Below are 18,395 nucleotides of genomic sequence, written 5' to 3' on the forward strand. Positions count from 1 at the left end.
AGGGGTTTTCCGATGCTAGAGAAACCCTTTAATGCACACACGAGAAAATATCCCGTGTGTGTACAAACATTACAACCTGCACTGCACACAAGGCTTGCTTCCCTGGTGCCAGGACGTGTGGGTTGGGCTGACTGTCTGCGGAACACTACAGAAAATATGACACAATGAAATAAAAAATACTGTGACCTCTATATTTAGTAACTGCAGGAAAACACCTAACCACAGAGGAGGAAAAGGAAATTTTATTCTCGTCGACAGTGAGAAAACCCATGCCCGCACCTTGGCACCCACCAAGATGCAAGTCACATACTGTACTGTAACACTGGCGAGCCCTTTCTCCTGTTACAGGGACCAGTATAATGAGGTGAGAGTTTCCTACAATCTATGTTCTCGGGCCTGGGACACAGAGGATTGAATAGATCTGCATAAGATGTTGCAGCTGCTATGCAGCAATCTAATATCCTCATCATGAGGAACATGAGGACAAACGCATTATATGGACGGGTTCGCTGAACCCCAATGAATACAGTTGTCATGTGTTCTCATTCTCACAACCATTTATGATCTAGAACATGCAGAGAAAAGCCGTTACTGGTCCCAGATGCCTAAAGTTATGCAGAATACATCAGCCATACGGCTTTAAGGCAACGCTGAATACATGTATCCAAAACTGGAGAATCAGCAGATAAAACTAATAAATATATTAGTTATTATGCTTCATTTGCCGACTGCTTGTCTTCTATATCCAAAGACCCTCTGCAATGCCTCTGCCAGGAAGCAGTATGGTTATAACGCACTGTATTAATATTGGTCATAGCCACGTTCTCCTGTAGTGACATCACCGGGGACTGTAACACTGTACACATAGGAGCTCTAATGTCTCCCAGGAGACGCATGAGATCGGGATTCCAGGTGGGGTGGTGCAGACTAGTGTTTTCAGAGAATTGTCACACCAATGGAAGGCAACACCAGAAAAGTGCTGTACAAATAATGCAGCACTAGGGGCTATAGGTTATACTTCTTTCAGATCGCATTAGGCGAGTTGCACCCGGGATTTGTGCACACGTCCATCCCCAGTGCGACCCCTTTTAGACTGCCGGCCCGACCCGGCACTAATGCCATTTCCACTGAGCCGGCGCTTGGAGATGAGATCATCTCCAAGCGCCGGCTCACCTTGTGCAGTGAATGGGACCCAGGTCACCGCGACCCGGGTTACCTGTTCACACCGGACTGCGAGCCGGGTTGAACTCATGTTCAACCCTGCTCGCTATCAGAGTTAAAATATCGCTCGACCCGGGATATTTCAACTGGCCCCTTTCATACTGCACAGTAACCCGGGTTGCTGCGCATTCATGTGCAATAAATAAATCATAAAAATAAGCTTGGGGTGCTTAATAGCAGCCCCACTGTTAAAAAGGTGATCCAGCTCCTACCGGACACCATCGAAGCGGAGTTGCCCTCAGGCTGTGGGCGGGGTATAGGGGGAAGGACCGGAGCATCCTGGGACTGAAAAGCTTTACTGTTGGTGTCCGGTCCTCCAGGTCCCACCTACACCCCAATGTCTCTTCTGTGGAGCCCTATGGACCCTGAAGAAGAAAGGGGTATTACTTACTTCAATGGTGTCTTGGGCCTGTGTAAACAGCAGGCGCATGGCTGGCAACAGGGCCAATGAACCAGGGCTTTTCTTGTGTCACATTCCATCTAAACAATTATTCACCTGCTCCCAAAAAAAACACCTTAGTGGATGACCTACATCGTGGATGGATGGAAGGTAGAACATTATCACACAGAGCAGCATTTCCCAAACCCTGTCCACATGGACCAACAACAGTCCAGGATTTAAGGCTATCAATGTATAAGCACATGTGATTTAATTAGTACTTCATTCAGATTGATTTAACCATCTGTGATTAAGCATAGATATCCTTAAAACCTGGATTGTTAGGGTTTCCTAAACTTGGTCTTCAAGGCACCCTAACAAATAAGCTTTGTTGCTTATGTTTCCTTTGGAAATCACTGTTTTGATGTACAACTTCATCTTGATGGACAGCCCAAAGGCCTTGTGCCCAATACAGACACAGTAAGCAGGTATGCAGCTGAGCCCAGCCTTCTAACTGCAAGTGTAGCTCCACGTTAGACAGATTTTCAGTTAAAGCAGAATATTTCTGACTGCAGGTGACCTTTATTTATATTTAAATGGGTTACATTAATCAGGTTGGTACCTGGAACTGTATCAAACGACATCACATCTGATACCTACTGTATCTATGCTGTAAAGATGTAAACAGCCCCCCCCACGGTCTCTCATATCTATATTAAAGCACATCAATCTTCTGCCATCTAGAAAATACTACTGTGTTAACGAGTCCGGCAGTGCATGGTAATTCGCTACCAAGGACACCATCTGTTTCTCATCACTGCTGTAAATGCTGTACAAAGTGATGAAATGGATACAATAAAGAGATTGAACATTATTAAAGCAAGAGCTATGTCTGGCTTCCTCTAGTCTGACACCCAGTGGTCACAGTATGTATAGCAGCACATCAATGCAGATGAATCTTCTGCTCAATGCCAACGTACAATCTCCCTAGATAACACAGTCATCAACTAAATCACATATGTACTATTGGGAGGCAAAACAATATAACAAGTAGTAAACGATTGTTTTCTAAACTATACACAAACCGTAATTAAAAAATAAAAAACCCTGCACAGCAATTAGTTTATATTCTAGCACCCTGCACCTGACACAACCCGTGCAGTTCGTCTTTCCTGCCTGGGGTGTCGCTCCCTGCTCTGGTGCTTCTAGCCCTACCTGCTCTGTATCTCAGCAGTTTGCTGCATCAGCTGAATGTGCTGGAAGCACCAGAGCAGAGAGCATACACCCTAGGCAGGAAAGGGGAACCGCACGGGTTGTGACAGGCGCAGGGTGCTAGAATGAACACTAGCATTATTACATGTCCACCCCATTTCAACACTTTTAGGTGGGCAAATCAATTGTGCTGTATGGTAGTATGAATAGCTTGGAATTAGGGACACCCAACATCGCAGACTTGGGTGTATGGAAAAAATCTGCGATGTTGGTGGTTGAGGTGTGCCGGTAAAACATCTGGAACCTTGTGGCCAGCATGCAGAATTGATCTGCCCCTAAATATTATTTGCACCTGCCTAAAGCTAGTTGACTTCTAATATATTGAACTGGATTATCCTACTTTCCTGGCAAGCATTTGAGGCCATGTACTACAACCCCCAGCTAGAGGGCCACCTAAACTACCCAATCACTCGTCCTCCATCAGATGGAAAGTGAAGACCAAAGGTGACATTTCTACCTCCTATCACCAAATGTTGGCGCTTTATAGGACGCAGTACAAATACACATTTATAAACCAGACATTTTATTATTATTATTTTGCAGGAAGATAACATTACGGCCAGATTGAAACCCTCACAAGGCCCTTAATCACACCGTAAATATAGGGACACTCCCAGGCAGGAGGGAGAAAAGAAAAAGCTACAAAATTGTTTAATGGCAGATTGATATACTCTATAGACACCTGCTCATTACACAAACCGCCCCCCAAAACGGCATTACATGGCTGGACAAAACCAATGCACGTGGTTTCCGTGGCAGACACTTCCTTAATATAAATAGGAAATCCGGGCCAGCAATATCTATCCGGCATACATACAAAATAAAAACTACTAACGGTGAGACATCATCATTTCTTCTCCTTCTTCTCCTCTTTCTTTGCGTCAGTCTTTTCTTTCTCCTTCTCGTCCTTCCGTTCCTTCTTGCTCTCCTCCTTCTCCTGTCCCTCCTTCTTCTCGGCGTCCCTGTTGGCGATTTTGTTGTTGATGAGATTGTGCAGGGCGACCACCGAGCGGATGAGAGAGGCCAGATAGACCACTACCATCTGGTCATTAGTCTTTAGGTAGAAGGCCTTGACGAATTCCTGCAGGTTGACATCTGGCAATAGGTTGAAGACGTCCTGCAGCTGGTAAATGATTTGGTGGTTGATGGGCAGCTTGCCAGAGGAGACTTTCTCTAGGTAACTTCTGATGTCCAGCAGTTTGGAATTCAGTCCCTTCAGGCCATGCACCTGATTCGTGATGCGTTGTGACAAGGTTCCCACTGTAGTGTCCTTGATGTCTCTGCAGAAATATAAAGATAGTCATTAAACTTATATGAGCACTATATAACCCACCTTCATAACCAAACCAATTGTGGCACCTCAGCCATGCTTAAACTACATGAGTGTAACTATGTTTCTTTAGTCTACCAAAGCATGTCTTGTGTTACTAGAATACAGTAAACCAAAGTTTCATATATCATTTTCAGTTAGTGCTGTCCCATAAATATCCATCTAGGTTTATTCTGCAATAATTATAGAGATGCCCACATTGCATTGCTACCTGTGTAGCCTAATACAATAAAAAAGTTTATTACAGGATTTTGACAAAAAATACAGCTTTCCCCTGCCTGGTAAACATTGGGTTAATGTGCGGAGTAAACCCTGTGGGTAATTGAATTCCTAAGTATGCATCTGACCTTTTCAGGGGGGGGGGGAGGGAGTGCGCACGGGTCGCACGGGTGCATGTGTACAGTTTGTAAGCTTGCGATCAGGGCCTTCCTACCTATATAACTGTCTGTTATTACCCAGTTTTGTTCTATTAATGTTTACAATTGTAAAGCGCAACAGAATATGCTGCGCTATATAAGAGACTGTTAATAAAAATAAATATAAAGTAACTTCTGTATTGTAGAGGAGAAACCTACAGTAATAATAGGTTTGCAAACAAATCAGTGCACACAATGGAGCTGCCTAGTGCCATGATGTGCTATAATGCATGTCAGCCAATCAAATACTAGGATTTAGCAGTCTAGTACAGTCAAGATAGATAAAAACAGCTATCTGGCTGGTTGTTATAGGACATTACACCTCTATACACAATAAAAAAAAAAGAAGGATTAATTTGAACATAATAACTTCAGCTGCAAGAAGCACAATCTGTTGAAAAACTATTTTAAATATTAGAGAAGTTACCGTAACAAGTGCTCCACACCAACTTCTTCTGCCTCCTCAGCACCAATCTCACTGGTGACGTGTTCAAAGGTCTTTGAGGTTGGAGTACCGTCCTGATGGAGTACAAGAGGAAGTTAGACTGATAACTGTGCTTCTTCCTCCATGATGTTCAAGCCATAAAAGCAATAACAGGACATTACTAACAGGGAGAGCAGTCACACCATACTACTATTCATTCTGCAGTGCTGACTCAGATGTAGATTAGTGCACTTCCTACAGAGCTAGGACAACATAGCATTCAAGGCCGACAATGTCTAGATAGATACCAGATGTTACACAGTCAATAGGTCGACAGGGACAAAAAGTAGACACAAAAATGGTCGATACATTTTTTTTTTCCAACCCTAATCTTCACCCTAACCCTCCCCTTGGTGCCTAACCCTAGCCCACCTTCCTGGTGCCTAACCGTTGGGGTAGGTGCCAGACCCTAACCGTCTCTTCTAGTGCTAAACTATCTCTCCGGTAAGTGCCTAACATCAACCCTCCCTCCTGGTGCCTAATCCCCCCCCCCCCAAAAAAAAATTAAATAAAAAAAGTGTCGGCCATTTGTACCTGTCGACATTTAGTGAGGTGTTCTAGTTGTATTGCTTTGCATAGAGCCCTGTCGTGGAAGTGGATCACGTGACCAGCAGAACTATACAGACTGGTGGCAGCAGCACAGTCACCCACCACTCACACCAATGTCACTGTGTGCCCTGTGCACAGACTGCTATGTAGCCTATCCTATCCACCCATCACTCACACCAATGTCACTGTGTGCGCTGTGCACAGACTGCTATGTAGTCTGTCCTCTCCACCCACCACTCACACCAATGTCACTGTGTGCCCTGTGCACAGACTGCTATGTAGCCTATCCTATTCACCCACCACTCACACCAATGTCACTGTGTGCCCTGTGCACAGACTGCTATGTAGCCTATCCTATCCACCCATCACTCACACCAATGTCACTGTGTGCCCTGTGCACAGACTGCTATGTAACCTATCCTATTCACCCACCACTCACACCAATGTCACTGTGTGCCCTGTGCACAGACTGCTATGTAGCCTATCCTATCCACCCATCACTCACACCAATGTCACTGTGTGCCCTGTGCACAGACTGCTATGTAGCCTATCCTATCCACCCACCACTCACACCAATGTCACTGTGTGCGCTGTGCACAGACTGCTATGTAGTCTGTCCTCTCCACCCACCACTCACACCAATGTCACTGTGTGCCCTGTGCACAGGCTGCTATGTAACCTATCCTATCCACCCATCGCTCACACCAATGTCACTGTGTGCCCTGTGCACAGACTGCTATGTAACCTATCCTATTCACCCACCACTTACCCCAATGTCACTGTGTGCCCTGTGCACAGACTGCTATGTAACCTATCCTATCCACCCACCACTCACACCAATGTCACTGTGTGCCCTGTGCACAGACTAGTATGTAGCCTATCCTATCCACCCACCACTCACACCAATGTCACTGTGTGCCCTGTGCACAGACTAGTATGTAGCCTATCCTATCCACCCATCACTCACACCGATGTCACTGTGTGCCCTGTGCACAGGCTGCTATGTAGTCTATGGCCCAAAGCACCTCTCCCCCACCCACTGAAGGCCACACTCATGGGGCCACACCTATCTCTTGCATTGATTATGTCAAATATTGTTTTTGTTGTTCCCCAGCTTTAACTTGATGGATAGGAAACAAAGTGCTGGTTACTTCTAATAGTCTCCACGACACAATGATTTCCTGAAAATCAGTTCCGTAGTCTTCTCGCCAACTTGGAACAAACAGACAAAACGTTCTTATTATATTAGTATAGATATACCGCACCCTGCTAAGACTGGTGCTCATACCGTCCCCCACCCCTGCTACGTCCTAAACGCCCTCCCCTGCTCCACCATAGTTTTTCCCCTCTAAAAGAGGATGCTGCTCTCTCTAAGAGACAGAGATCATATATATGTATTGATGGAGATAAACCACCATCCATTCTTGAAATGAAGTTAGGAATATAACCAGCACACCATTTACATTGCCAACACATTTAATATCACAGTTCCAATATTAGGGTCAAAAAGCCGTCTCATAGAACACTGGTAGGAAAAACACTACTGATAGAGATACATATGCCTTCTGGAAGTACAGCAACAGTTCTGTTATTTGACTTTTGTTGTTTGAGCCTAATTTACACTGATAACCAAAGGACAATCCAAATTCAAGAAAAGGACTGATACAGGTTAGGGAACTGTAAATTAACTACCTGCAAAGAGTAGGATGTGATGGTGATCAGCGGTACCAAGTTAATAAAGTTTTATCTAGTATTAAGGGTTAAAACGTTTTTAGCATGTTTAGATGGCTGGTTGGGTATGGGATCCCGTCGGAAAGAATAAAGACAGCGGCATCCAGACAGTCAGAATTTCGTAAGTATCCTAACCCTCCCCCTAACCTACCTTTCCCGCAGCCTAACCCCCCTCCCCCTAGTGCCTAACATTAAACCTAATACTTATCATTGGGATGTCAGCGATCGGGATTCTGGAGCCGGGATTCCGAACGCCAGCATCCCGAACGCCGGATGATGACTATATCCCTCATTGGTACATTAGCTTAATCTACCTAGCCATGCTTTAGATCATCAGACCGCTTTACCTCTCCCACCCTGATACAGCACACAGGTTACTGTCTGGATACATGTAGAGCGCACGGCAGAGAGGACGTACCTCAGGCCAGTGGAAATAGATAACCTTACCTAAGGATTTAGATAAATAGACAAAAAGCTCTGAAGGAAGCTGGACAGAAAAACCAATGACCGTAATTTTCAGACTACGATCACAAGCAAAACTTACATCATGAACCTCCTCTACGGAGATATATGCCTCGGTGGGAAGACCCAGATCCTTCGGCTTCACATCAATGATCACAAGAACCTAGAAAAATAACCAGAACACTATGAGAAGGCGGCCATGTTTAGTAATGGATAAAGCGTTGGCAAACAGGTGCCGAGTTCTTCACACCTGGTGGTTCCAGATAAAAGGAAAGGTATGCTTTTCAATCATTCCCTTCTTTATTAATGCCAGAAGACCTGAAGGGTCACTTTGGCCAGTTCTAGTCTCTATCTTGCATCTTTGGATAGATAAACAGAGTACCTGACCCAGCAGAAGCTGGAAACTCTTCTCTCTGTATGTGACAGACATAGCCAAACATAACCCATCTCAGGGGCCAAGCAGGCAAATCACCTTAAAACTTAGCTGGCACCTCAATAATTGGCAACACTGTCTATGGATGCCCATCTTCCGTGGCTTTACTGGCTCATGTATTCTTTATTTTGTACACCCCATCATACATGTTTACATTCATTAACTATCAGGTGTTGCTTACAGAGACAGATGTACGAAGCCCTGGAAAGTGATAAACTAACAACCACTCAGCTCCTGTCATATTTCAAACACAGACTGTAACATGACAGTTAGGAGCTGAGTGGCTCGTAGTTTATCACTTTTCAAAGCTTAATACATCTACCCCTATAGTAATTTAACATTTTGCTAATACAGATTTACAGTCATATCAATACCGTAAACCTGGGATCTGGAAAGACCTTCAATAACACATGAAAACTTACAGAATTTGGACAATATCTTTTCATCAGCTCGTTGATTGCAATGTCATTTTTGTGCAGTTTGGGCCCTGTGTGGTACCAGCCAACTATCCGCTCACGAGCTGGAATGGAAAAAAATTAATTGAAATATATAATTATGGATCAATTCTGCTAGACTGAGCTCAGAAACCAATCTGCTTGTATTCTTTGTGATAAAAGGTTTCAATAAAAATGAAGGTATTTTATGTACGGCACAACATGTACAAAGCAGAACTCACCATTTACTTTCTTGAACATGCCATACATATTCTCCAGGTAGTCGTGGTCCAGAAACCAGACAGAATCATCCTTATCATCTTCATCAAATGGAACTGCAGGGTGAGAGGATTAGTTTACTTATCAGAGAGTAGAGGGAGCAATAACTTACACAGTATTATACATTTCTCCCACAGTATTAGAACTCTGCATGGAGGGAATTCAAGTGCTTTTGCGTGCAGTGGTTTCTTTGCATGCCCGTCGGAATAATTAAATTGTTTCTGCCGACAGGCACGAATGCATGATTTCTGCTCGCCGCAGTCTATGTGGCGCACAGTATTCACAGAAAAGTCCCTTTTTAGCCAAAAAAAATGAATTTCACCCTATGTAAGGGTCTCAGCAGAGCCAAGTTCTAGGACAGGGGATGACAACGTGTAGCATTCCGGCTTATGTGGATCTATACATCTGAGCATGCCCGGCTACAGTTTTGCTGTTAAGCTGCGTACACACTAGATAATAAATTGATTATGAACGATAACGATAGTTATCGTTCATCGTGTTCAATATCGTCCAGTGTGTATGCAAGATCTTGTTAACAATGCACGGCCCCGCGGATCGTTAATGATGTCTTTCATCGCCCGTACTTGCAGGACAACCTGACGACGTTATAAGGTTCTACAAGTTCGGGGATGAGGGAGGGTTCCGTCACTGAACAATATCGTTAATGATATCGTTCAGTGTGTATGCTCAATTTCGTTAACAACATTAAGCCCGGCAGTGAAGGGGAAACACTTAACGATATGCTCCATGAGCGATATCCTTAAGTGTGTATGAGCCTTTAGAGCATGCTAAAACTGTGGCAGGGCATGCTGGGATTTGTAGTTCCACAGCAGTGCTACACGTTGACTACCCCTGTTCTAGCAGCATGCATGAGGGAAAAAGCAGCCACACGATATCTGTTTTAGATTTGTACTCAATTCCAAAAAATTACATGTAAGAGACATTTGAAGGGGATAAATACATATTTTCTACTGACATACATCAGTTCTGCAGTCTCAGCCTTTACAGACTAGGAGCTACAATCTTAAGGTGCGTATTCACTTACAGGTTTGGAAACGACAGCACGATTACGACAATGTAATCGTGCAGTCGTTTCCAAGTCTGTGCTGTGCCTACAATGAATGATCAGTCGTTCAGTGTAGGCACTTCAATCATCCTCTAACATGCTCATCCCGACGTTATCGTCAGGTTGACCGGCATGTTCGGGCGATGACTGATGTTGGAAACAACCAGCGGGTGCATCGCTGGTCATTTCCTACATTAATGTGCCCGATTTGCAAACGATTGAACGATAACGACGTCGTTATTGTTCAATCGCCTGCTAAAATCGTTAAGTGGATATGCACCTTTAGGCTCTCACATTTACATGAGCAACTGTTACTTTCAAGGAAAAAAAAAAAAAAAAAATCAAATAAGTAGTGATGTTTTTTTTTTTTCTTAGCCGCTTACATTACCTTGTGCGAGAGCCAGTCAAAAGTTTGGACACAACTTCTCATTCAATGGTTTTTGTTTATTTCAATTATTTTCAACATAGTAGATTAATACTGAAGACATCAAAACTAATGCTGGGCATACACAGCCAGATAAAATGTCTGTCAGACTGACAGACATTTTATCTGGCAGCCTGCCAGCCGCAGATGTCGCCGGCATACACTGTGAGAGAAATCTCTCAGTGTATAGCCCGACATCCGCGACCCGCCCCCGGGGGAGGAGACATTTCCCTGTTCCCAGGAAATGTCTGTCTGTCGGCCGTGCTGGGCATACACTGCCCGATGTGGTCGACAGTTTACCGGGTAAATATCGCATCGTACAGGCATGCTGGACAATCCTGCATGCCCGACCGAGCAATATTTAACCCTCGGTCGCACACACACACGCTACAATTATCGGGGCGATCCGCCGATATCAGGCGGATCGCCCCGATAATTGTAGCGTGTATGGCCAGCATATGAAAGAACACACATGGAATTATGTTGTAAACAAAAAAGTGTTAAACAAATCAAAATATGTTTTATATTTTAGATTCCTCAAAGTAGCCCCCTTTGGCTTGGATGACAGCTTTGCACACTCTTAGCATTCTCTCAGTTAGCACCATGAGGTGTCTCCTGGATGGTTTTCCAACAGTCTGGAAGGAGTTACCAGAGGTGCTGAGCACTTGTTGGCTGCTTTTCCTTCACTCTGCATCCAACTCATCCCAAACCAGCTCAGTTGGGTTTAGGTCGGGTGATTGTGGAGGCCAGGTCATCTGACACAGCACACCATCACTTTCCTTCTTGGTCAAGTAGCCCTTATATAGCCTGGAGGGGTGTTTGGGGTCATTGTCTTGCTGAAAAACAAATGATGGTCCCAGTAAGCGCAAACCAGATGGGATGGCATGGCGCTGCAGAATGCGGTGTTAGCCATGCTGGTTAAGTGTGCCTTGAATTTTGAATGAATCACCAACACTGTCACCAGCAAAGCACCCCCACACCATCACACCTCCTCCTCCATGCTTCACAATGGGAACCACACATGCAGAAACCATCAGCTCACCTTCTATGCGTCTCACAAAGACACGGCGGTTGGAACCAAAAATCAAAAATTTGGACTCAGACCAAAGTACAGATTTCCACTGGTCTAATGTCCATTCCTTGTGTTCCTTGGCCCAAACAATTCTCTTCTTCTTGTTGTTCATCCCCAGTAGTGGCTTCTTCGCAGCAATACACCCATGAAGGCCTGATTCACGCAGTCTCCTCTGAACAGTTGATGTTGAGATTTGTCTGCTACTTGAACTCTGTGAAGACTTTATATGGTCTCTAATCTGAGGTGCTGTTAAGTAGCGGTTTCTGAGGCTGGTAACTCTGATGAACTTCTCCTCTGCAGCAGAGGTAACTTTTGGTCTTCCTTTTCTGGGGCCGTCCTCATCAGCGCCAGTTTCATCATAGCGTTTGATGGGTTTTGCAACTGCACTTGAGGGTACATTCAAAGTTCTTGAAATTTTCCGTATCGACTGACCTTCATGTCTTAAAGTAATGATGGACTGTCGTCTCTCTTTACCAAGTTGAGTGGTTGGTGCCATAATATCGATTACAACAGTAGTCCAATAGTGGTGTCCACTGTGTACTAACCCTACCTCTGCACAACACAACTGATTGTCTCAAACACATTAAGAAGGCAAGTAATTCCACAGATTGACTCTTGACAAGGCACACCTGTTCATTCAAAACCATTCCAGGAGACTACCTCATGAAGCTGATTGAGAGAATGCCAAGAGTGTGCAAAGCTGTGATCAAAGCAAAAGGGGGATACTTTGACGAATCTAAAATATAAAACATTTTGATTTGTTTAACACTTTTTTGTTTACAACATAATTCCATATGTGTTCTTTCATAGTTTTGATGTCTTCAGTATTAATCTACTATGTTGAAAATAATTGAAATAAACAAAAACCATTGAATGAGAAGGTGTGTCCAAACTTTTGACTGGTGCAAAATATATATATACACATACATGAGTGAGTGAGAGTGAGAGAGAGATATACACACACACATATATATATATATATATATATATATATATATAAGTTTTTTTTATTATTATTGATTCCTTTTTTTTTTTTAAAGAGAGAAAAAAATAAACCAAACAATATATTTTGCAGTGGCAGTCTAGGGGCACAATTCAATTAAACGCGAAGTGAATAGCGCCGGAGCTTTTCAATCCATCGCGATGTTAGGTTGGGGAAGCCTCGTTGTCGCGCCTTAAACAGGTTGTTAAGGCACGAGAACTGGCTTTCTCTGACTAAACTTCCCGACGCTAAGGGCAGAAAACAGCATCGCGCCTGGACTTTTGTCGGATTTCTGCTCGCATCCCCAGAGGGATGCGAGATGAAATCCTTAGTCGGGCTTAGGAGCGCGATGGATTGAATAGCTCCGGGACCTCATTCCCGGTGCTATTCACTTTGTGTTGAATAGAATCGTACCCTAGATTTCCACTTAAAGATTAGATTTAAGCTTTTAAGAGCTTATACAATAGCAATAGTGTTTAACAATAAAGTTTTAGCTTCTTACCTGCAAAACTATTGGAGACATCTAAGATTTTCTTATGCCAGGACCCTAGCAGCACACCGACCACCCTCTTCTGATTGCCAACCTTCCCGATTCTGTGGGGGAGAAATATTTGCTGACTCCATAATATAGCTAATTACAGGATAAGGAAATTCTCTCTTCATATTTGTCAGCCAGGATCAAAGTAGAAATAAAAAGTTTACACTTAATTGTATCTGGGGGTAAGCAGTGTGGTGGTATAAAAGGATACATACGGAGAAATATATATATATATTTATTTTTTATTTTTCTTTTTTTTCTTTTCTTTATTTAACCCTTCTTAGCAATAGGAAAACATTTATATTTGAAAAGAAAGAAAGAAGTGAATATGAAAATAGTCAGGAATCCTTGGGCACTATCATCTTTCACACTTTCAAGGAAAGAAAGGAAAATTTGGCACAAATCTGCTAACCAGGTTTGTAGATTCTCTATAAGCACAAAAGGATATTAGTACATCACTGCATTGATATATATTGTTGTTAGCAAATCTGTTGTGTCAGAAGAAATGTACTGACTGCAACATCAAAATAAAAACTTCCAATAATATATGAACATCAGCAATTGCATTACCACATGTACAGGGGTGTTGCTAGTGGCACAGGGAATAGGCAGAGGGCTAACGATGGCCCAGGTTTAGTTGATGCAATTGGCACTGTGAATAATCCATGTAGCACTGCAGCAAGGTGGGTCCATGCATCATTTGCCCACCTTGGTTACATGAGGGTACATGCTGCATGCACATATCAGTCAGCAGTCATTTTATACTGCATCTTACAGTTAGACTCGTCTGCACCTACATAACTTCACTTTATACAGATGTGTACACATACATCTTACTTCCATGCGCTTTAAGCAGCCCTTCCAGTCGCGCCATGCCTTGGTGTGACACAGTAGCGCCGAGCGTCTTTTCGTGCAACCTTTTACCATCAACTTCATCTTGTTTGCAAAGTGATGTGACAGACTAGCAGCTTCTGCTGATTAAAATGATATGCGGCATGCCTATGCAGTGGTCTCCCCAGAAAATATTTCCAGCCGGATGGCATCAAGAAGTAGCCGGGTGGGGGCCTTCGCAATAATAATGTTTTAGACCATAGCCTAACCTTATAATGTTTTAAACTTGAAATAACATTTTATATATTAATTCTCCTCTTCTTATTAGAGGCCCAGTCGTTTGATAATGAAAAAGTTGCAAAGTCTGTAGGATTTGGGCCTTTTTATACAGCTCCCAGATACTTGGGAGACCGGTACATATCTACAGAAAAGCGGCAAATCTTGCCACAAAATTAATAAGTGCACATTTATCTAATGAAACTCTGACCATTAATAGAACCATTGGTTTCCACAGATGTGGCCTATGCTTAGGGTGCAGTGATATAAAAAAAACCTGGAGGGGAAATAAAATTCACATCTGTCAATATAAATGGACAGGATTTTAATATAGCAGAGTTTATAACGTGTAATTCCAAAAATGTCATTTATGCCATTGAATGCAAATGCGGATTATTTTATATTGGGAGGACAACGAGAAACATTAAAATTTGCGTTGGAGAACATCTCCGAAATATTAAAAAAAGGTGTGGAACCGCATTCATTATCAGCTCATTTTAAAAATGTGCATCATTGCTCCACAGATGGAACAAAAAATTTGGGGGGACTGAAGATTGTGAAAGGGTCTTTTTGATGTAAAGATAACATGAGGGCCATTGCGAGGGAGGAGATGAAAATTATCTAGTATAAAACATTAACCCCTGGTGGCCTAAATCAGGATTTCGAGGTTAAATGGTTCCTGTAATATCGCCCCTTTATCCTCATCATTAGGTTATACAAGTGTAGTTTTCATATGGGCTAGTTTTCATGTTTTTATTTGCATTTTATTCTTTATCCATGTTTATCACACTATATATGGACTGAAAGGATCTACATGTCCCCATATTTTTTTTTTATATTGTCTGATTATTGTGCTGCTATTTCATCTATTGTATTTATTGCCGGGATTATGTATTTATTGATATATTTATTATCCCCCTTGAAGTAATGGGGCTACAACATGGCCGCCCTGAATGTGAGACATCATTTTTTTTGTATGTTATGTCCCACTCCATCCGTCAGCGGAAACGCATCATGGTCCAATGACGCGATCTCCGGCTCCATGTTAGAGCCGATCAGGACGTTGTGTACCATCCGCCCGGGGCCGCGCGTGTGTATCACGTACCTTCCGGAGGGACGGTATGGGAGAAACACCCGCGGCCAGCGGAAGTCGGGGGACGACAATAGACGATGAACGGGACTCGTCACTTCCAAAAGAAATCCAGTCGGGAGACACTTAGTGAATATTCACACCTGTAGTATCCTACCCTGGAACATGTATTCTAACCATTCTAGGCATAGGTTCTTGTGGACATGCTTACCTTATACATCAGTTAAGCTGTATATTAGACTAATTGGTTACACAGGGTATTTAAGATACCAATGTGTGTATGATTCTCTATACCTTGAAAAAGACCTGCGGTGACAGGTCGAAACGCGTTGGTTACAGGGATTCCCATATTGCTGGACATTTTTGATTGTTGTTTCTCTGATGAGACGGAGGACTGTACTTTTCAACTATCAGGTCAACATTTACTATTTTTATTGTTTGTGATTTTATGTTTGAGTATGTACTGTATTTCATTAAAAAGCTTTTAGCAATACATACTACTCCTCTTTCCTTTTTATGAGGATACACCACACGGGGAATAATTTTAAAGATATCCCGGAGACAACTGAAAAGAAACCCTTATATGCAGACCACAGCATCAACACTACGTGAGTAGGGTATGCACCATCGTACCCCTCATACCATTAGTGTGGATTGATATAAGAGACCAATTTGGAATAATAATTGGGCGGGAAGAATAAAGAAACCTCTTTTGGGAATTTAACTATATATTTGAATGTGAGTTGGGTACGCATCTAATACAGTTCATCATCTGACAAGAATTACGTCACTCCCGTCTATATAGACAATAACAGGAATATTATATTAGACCACTAAGACAGTTTTTTTCTTTCTGTACTTATATTTATTCCATGTACCATACGGATAAGCCTTGGAGACTCTGAGAACTTCACATACAAAACGATGAACGACAGGATTTTCCACCCATGATAAGGACGAAGTACTATATTTATACCCCCTGCTTTGATATATCTTATTTGTTTATCCAGAGCCACTTGGTGACACAATAATTTTGTTTGCTTTATTGTATCTATTGGAGCTGGGTGAGTCTCCATTTTTGTGTCGAACCAGGGGCAGCAGGTTTTGCGCACTACACTTTCTAGTCATCTTCTAACAATTTGAGCTCCCAGATACTGTCCCCAAGTGCCGGGGGGTAGGCTGTTTCTTGCCGGGTGGTGCCTATGCTCTGTGTGTAACTGCGGGTGTACATGTATGCGAAATGCTACGTTACAGTGTCACAGCCGCTGACTCCATGGGAAGGGTTCCTGGAGCCATTCAATTCACTGCACTGTTAAGTCCAACTACAGGATTTCTTCTTACACCCTCCTGAGTTGCGAACAGAAATCCGACACTTTAGTCGGAGAGTGGCAGTTAGCGCGACTAAACACCCAGTTTAAGGTGCAGTAACAGGCATTCTCCAATTGAAGCTGGACTTAACAGCCTGGGGAATTGAATAGCTCCGGGAGCTTCTTCTCGTGGCTATTCAGCATAGCAATTAATTGAATCGCCCCCATAGGTCCGACATGCCGAGAGTGGCTGTTTGGCAAGACTGATGTGTGAGAACATATCTGTATACTCAAGTCTCCATGCGTATGCATCCTGGTCACTGATGCAGTCATTATCACTAGTATGGGGACTTACTCCTACCTTATAGTGGGTATAAATTATTCACCTGAAATAAGCATTTCCTCGGCATAGGCATGACTAAGAATAGGATGTAACTACGCACCCATTATACCCCCATGACACAGCCGTAAGATTGTTCTCTCATATGCAAAACGTCTTTTCACATGAGAAGAATCTCCCAGAATACGTAAGGATGTGTATGTTCACTACAGCGCAAATGCAGTTTGCTAACATTCGCTAGGTGCGGCCACATATGGAGCTGCACCTATTCTGCTCCGCCAGGCCCCGGCGGACACCTATTCAGCTCCGCCAGGCCCCGGCGGACACCTATTCAGCTCCGCCAGGCCCCGGCGGACACCTATTCAGCTCCGCCAGGCCCCGGCGGACACCTATTCAGCTCCGCCAGGCCCCGGCGGACACCTATTCTGCTCCGCCAGGCCCCGGCAGAGACCTATTCTGCTCCGCCAGCGCCTGCAGAGACCTATTCTGCTCCGCCAGCGCCTGCAGAGACCTATTCTGCTCCGCCAGCGCCTGCAGAGACCTATTCTGCTCCGCCAGCGCCTGCAGAGACCTATTCTGCTCCGCCAGCGCCTGCAGAGACCTATTCTGCTCCGCCAGCGCCTGCAGAGACCTATTCTGCTCCGCCAGCGCCTGCAGAGACCTATTCTGCTCCGCCAGCGCCTGCAGAGACCTATTCTGCTCCGCCAGCGCCTGCAGAGACCTATTCTGCTCTGCCAGCACCTGTGAAACTACAGACCGCAGCATGGCCATCCATGCAGCTACTCTGCCCTATGGGCACCTCCATTGCTCATTATAGGATAATGTATGGCGCTGACATCCTGCTTACTGTGTTTGAGCTCCCTGGTGGACAGGGAGATGGAGGTGCTCAGTCACCGTGCACCCCGGGCTGGAGGCCTAGCTGAGCCTGGAGCCGGCAGTGGGGGCCCGAGCAGCCGGTGAGTCAGCAGCGCATGGAGGAGGCTGGGGACGCTGTGGCCTCTCACTCACCTGTTGAAATGATCCACCACACTGAGCAGCACAAGCGGGTGCACGACAACTCTATCTACCGCCAGCTCCGGCATCTTTCCCCGGCCACAATGACTCTCACACCAGCCGGAACAGCACCTGACACACTGCTGCCGACACTTCCGGAGACGCGCTGCCCACCATGCACTGCGAGGGCGGAAGTGTCCCGATACAGACCACTCATTGCAGGCGCCATGTTGGTCCAGGCAACGTCTCACTCCAGGGTTATGTATCAAACATTAGAGAGAAATAAAGTGGAGAGAAATAAAGCACCAACCAATCGGCTTCTAACTGTAATTTTTCAAAGACTGTAAATGGACAGGAGCTGATTGGTTGGTACTTTATCTCTCTCCAAGCTTTGATACATCTCCTAAGTAACATAACTTAAATAATAAATACAGGTAAAACGCCCTCACACAGACAATACAAATAACTACTGCCAGCATGACCAGT

General features: G+C 44.0%; 1 protein-coding gene across 1 annotated transcript; it reads right to left on the bottom strand.

Moving 5' to 3' along the window:
• Positions 1 to 3,376: 3,376 nt before the first annotated feature.
• PSMD7 (proteasome 26S subunit, non-ATPase 7) lies at positions 3,377 to 18,094 on the bottom strand. Its single transcript, XM_088456997.1, has 7 exons — positions 17,925 to 18,094; positions 13,037 to 13,128; positions 8,954 to 9,046; positions 8,700 to 8,797; positions 7,927 to 8,007; positions 5,046 to 5,137; positions 3,377 to 4,152 (listed from the first exon to the last, which is right to left on the bottom strand). Exons 1-7 carry the CDS (start codon positions 17,996 to 17,998, stop codon positions 3,720 to 3,722), a joined length of 963 nt encoding a protein of 320 aa, XP_088313123.1. The 5' UTR covers positions 17,999 to 18,094; the 3' UTR covers positions 3,377 to 3,719.
• Positions 18,095 to 18,395: the final 301 nt, after the last annotated feature.

The sequence above is a fragment of the Taudactylus pleione genome, unplaced genomic scaffold, assembly GCF_031769625.1.
Source record: "Taudactylus pleione unplaced genomic scaffold, aTauple2 ptg000731l, whole genome shotgun sequence".
NCBI classification, from domain to species: Eukaryota; Metazoa; Chordata; class Amphibia; order Anura; family Myobatrachidae; genus Taudactylus; species Taudactylus pleione.

Bases quoted from the DNA above. Each gene is read 5' to 3' on its own strand.
- PSMD7 (XM_088456997.1), bottom strand. From the start codon at position 17,998: ATGCCGGAGCTGGCGGTAGATAGAGTTGTCGTGCACCCGCTTGTGCTG. The intron at 8,008-8,699 runs GTAAGTTTTCAT...TTATTTTTCTAG, and splicing joins AAAGATATTGTCCAAATTCT to GTTCTTGTGATCATTGATGT. The intron at 4,153-5,045 runs GTAACTTCTCTA...ATATTTCTGCAG, and splicing joins GGTGTGGAGCACTTGTTACG to AGACATCAAGGACACTACAG.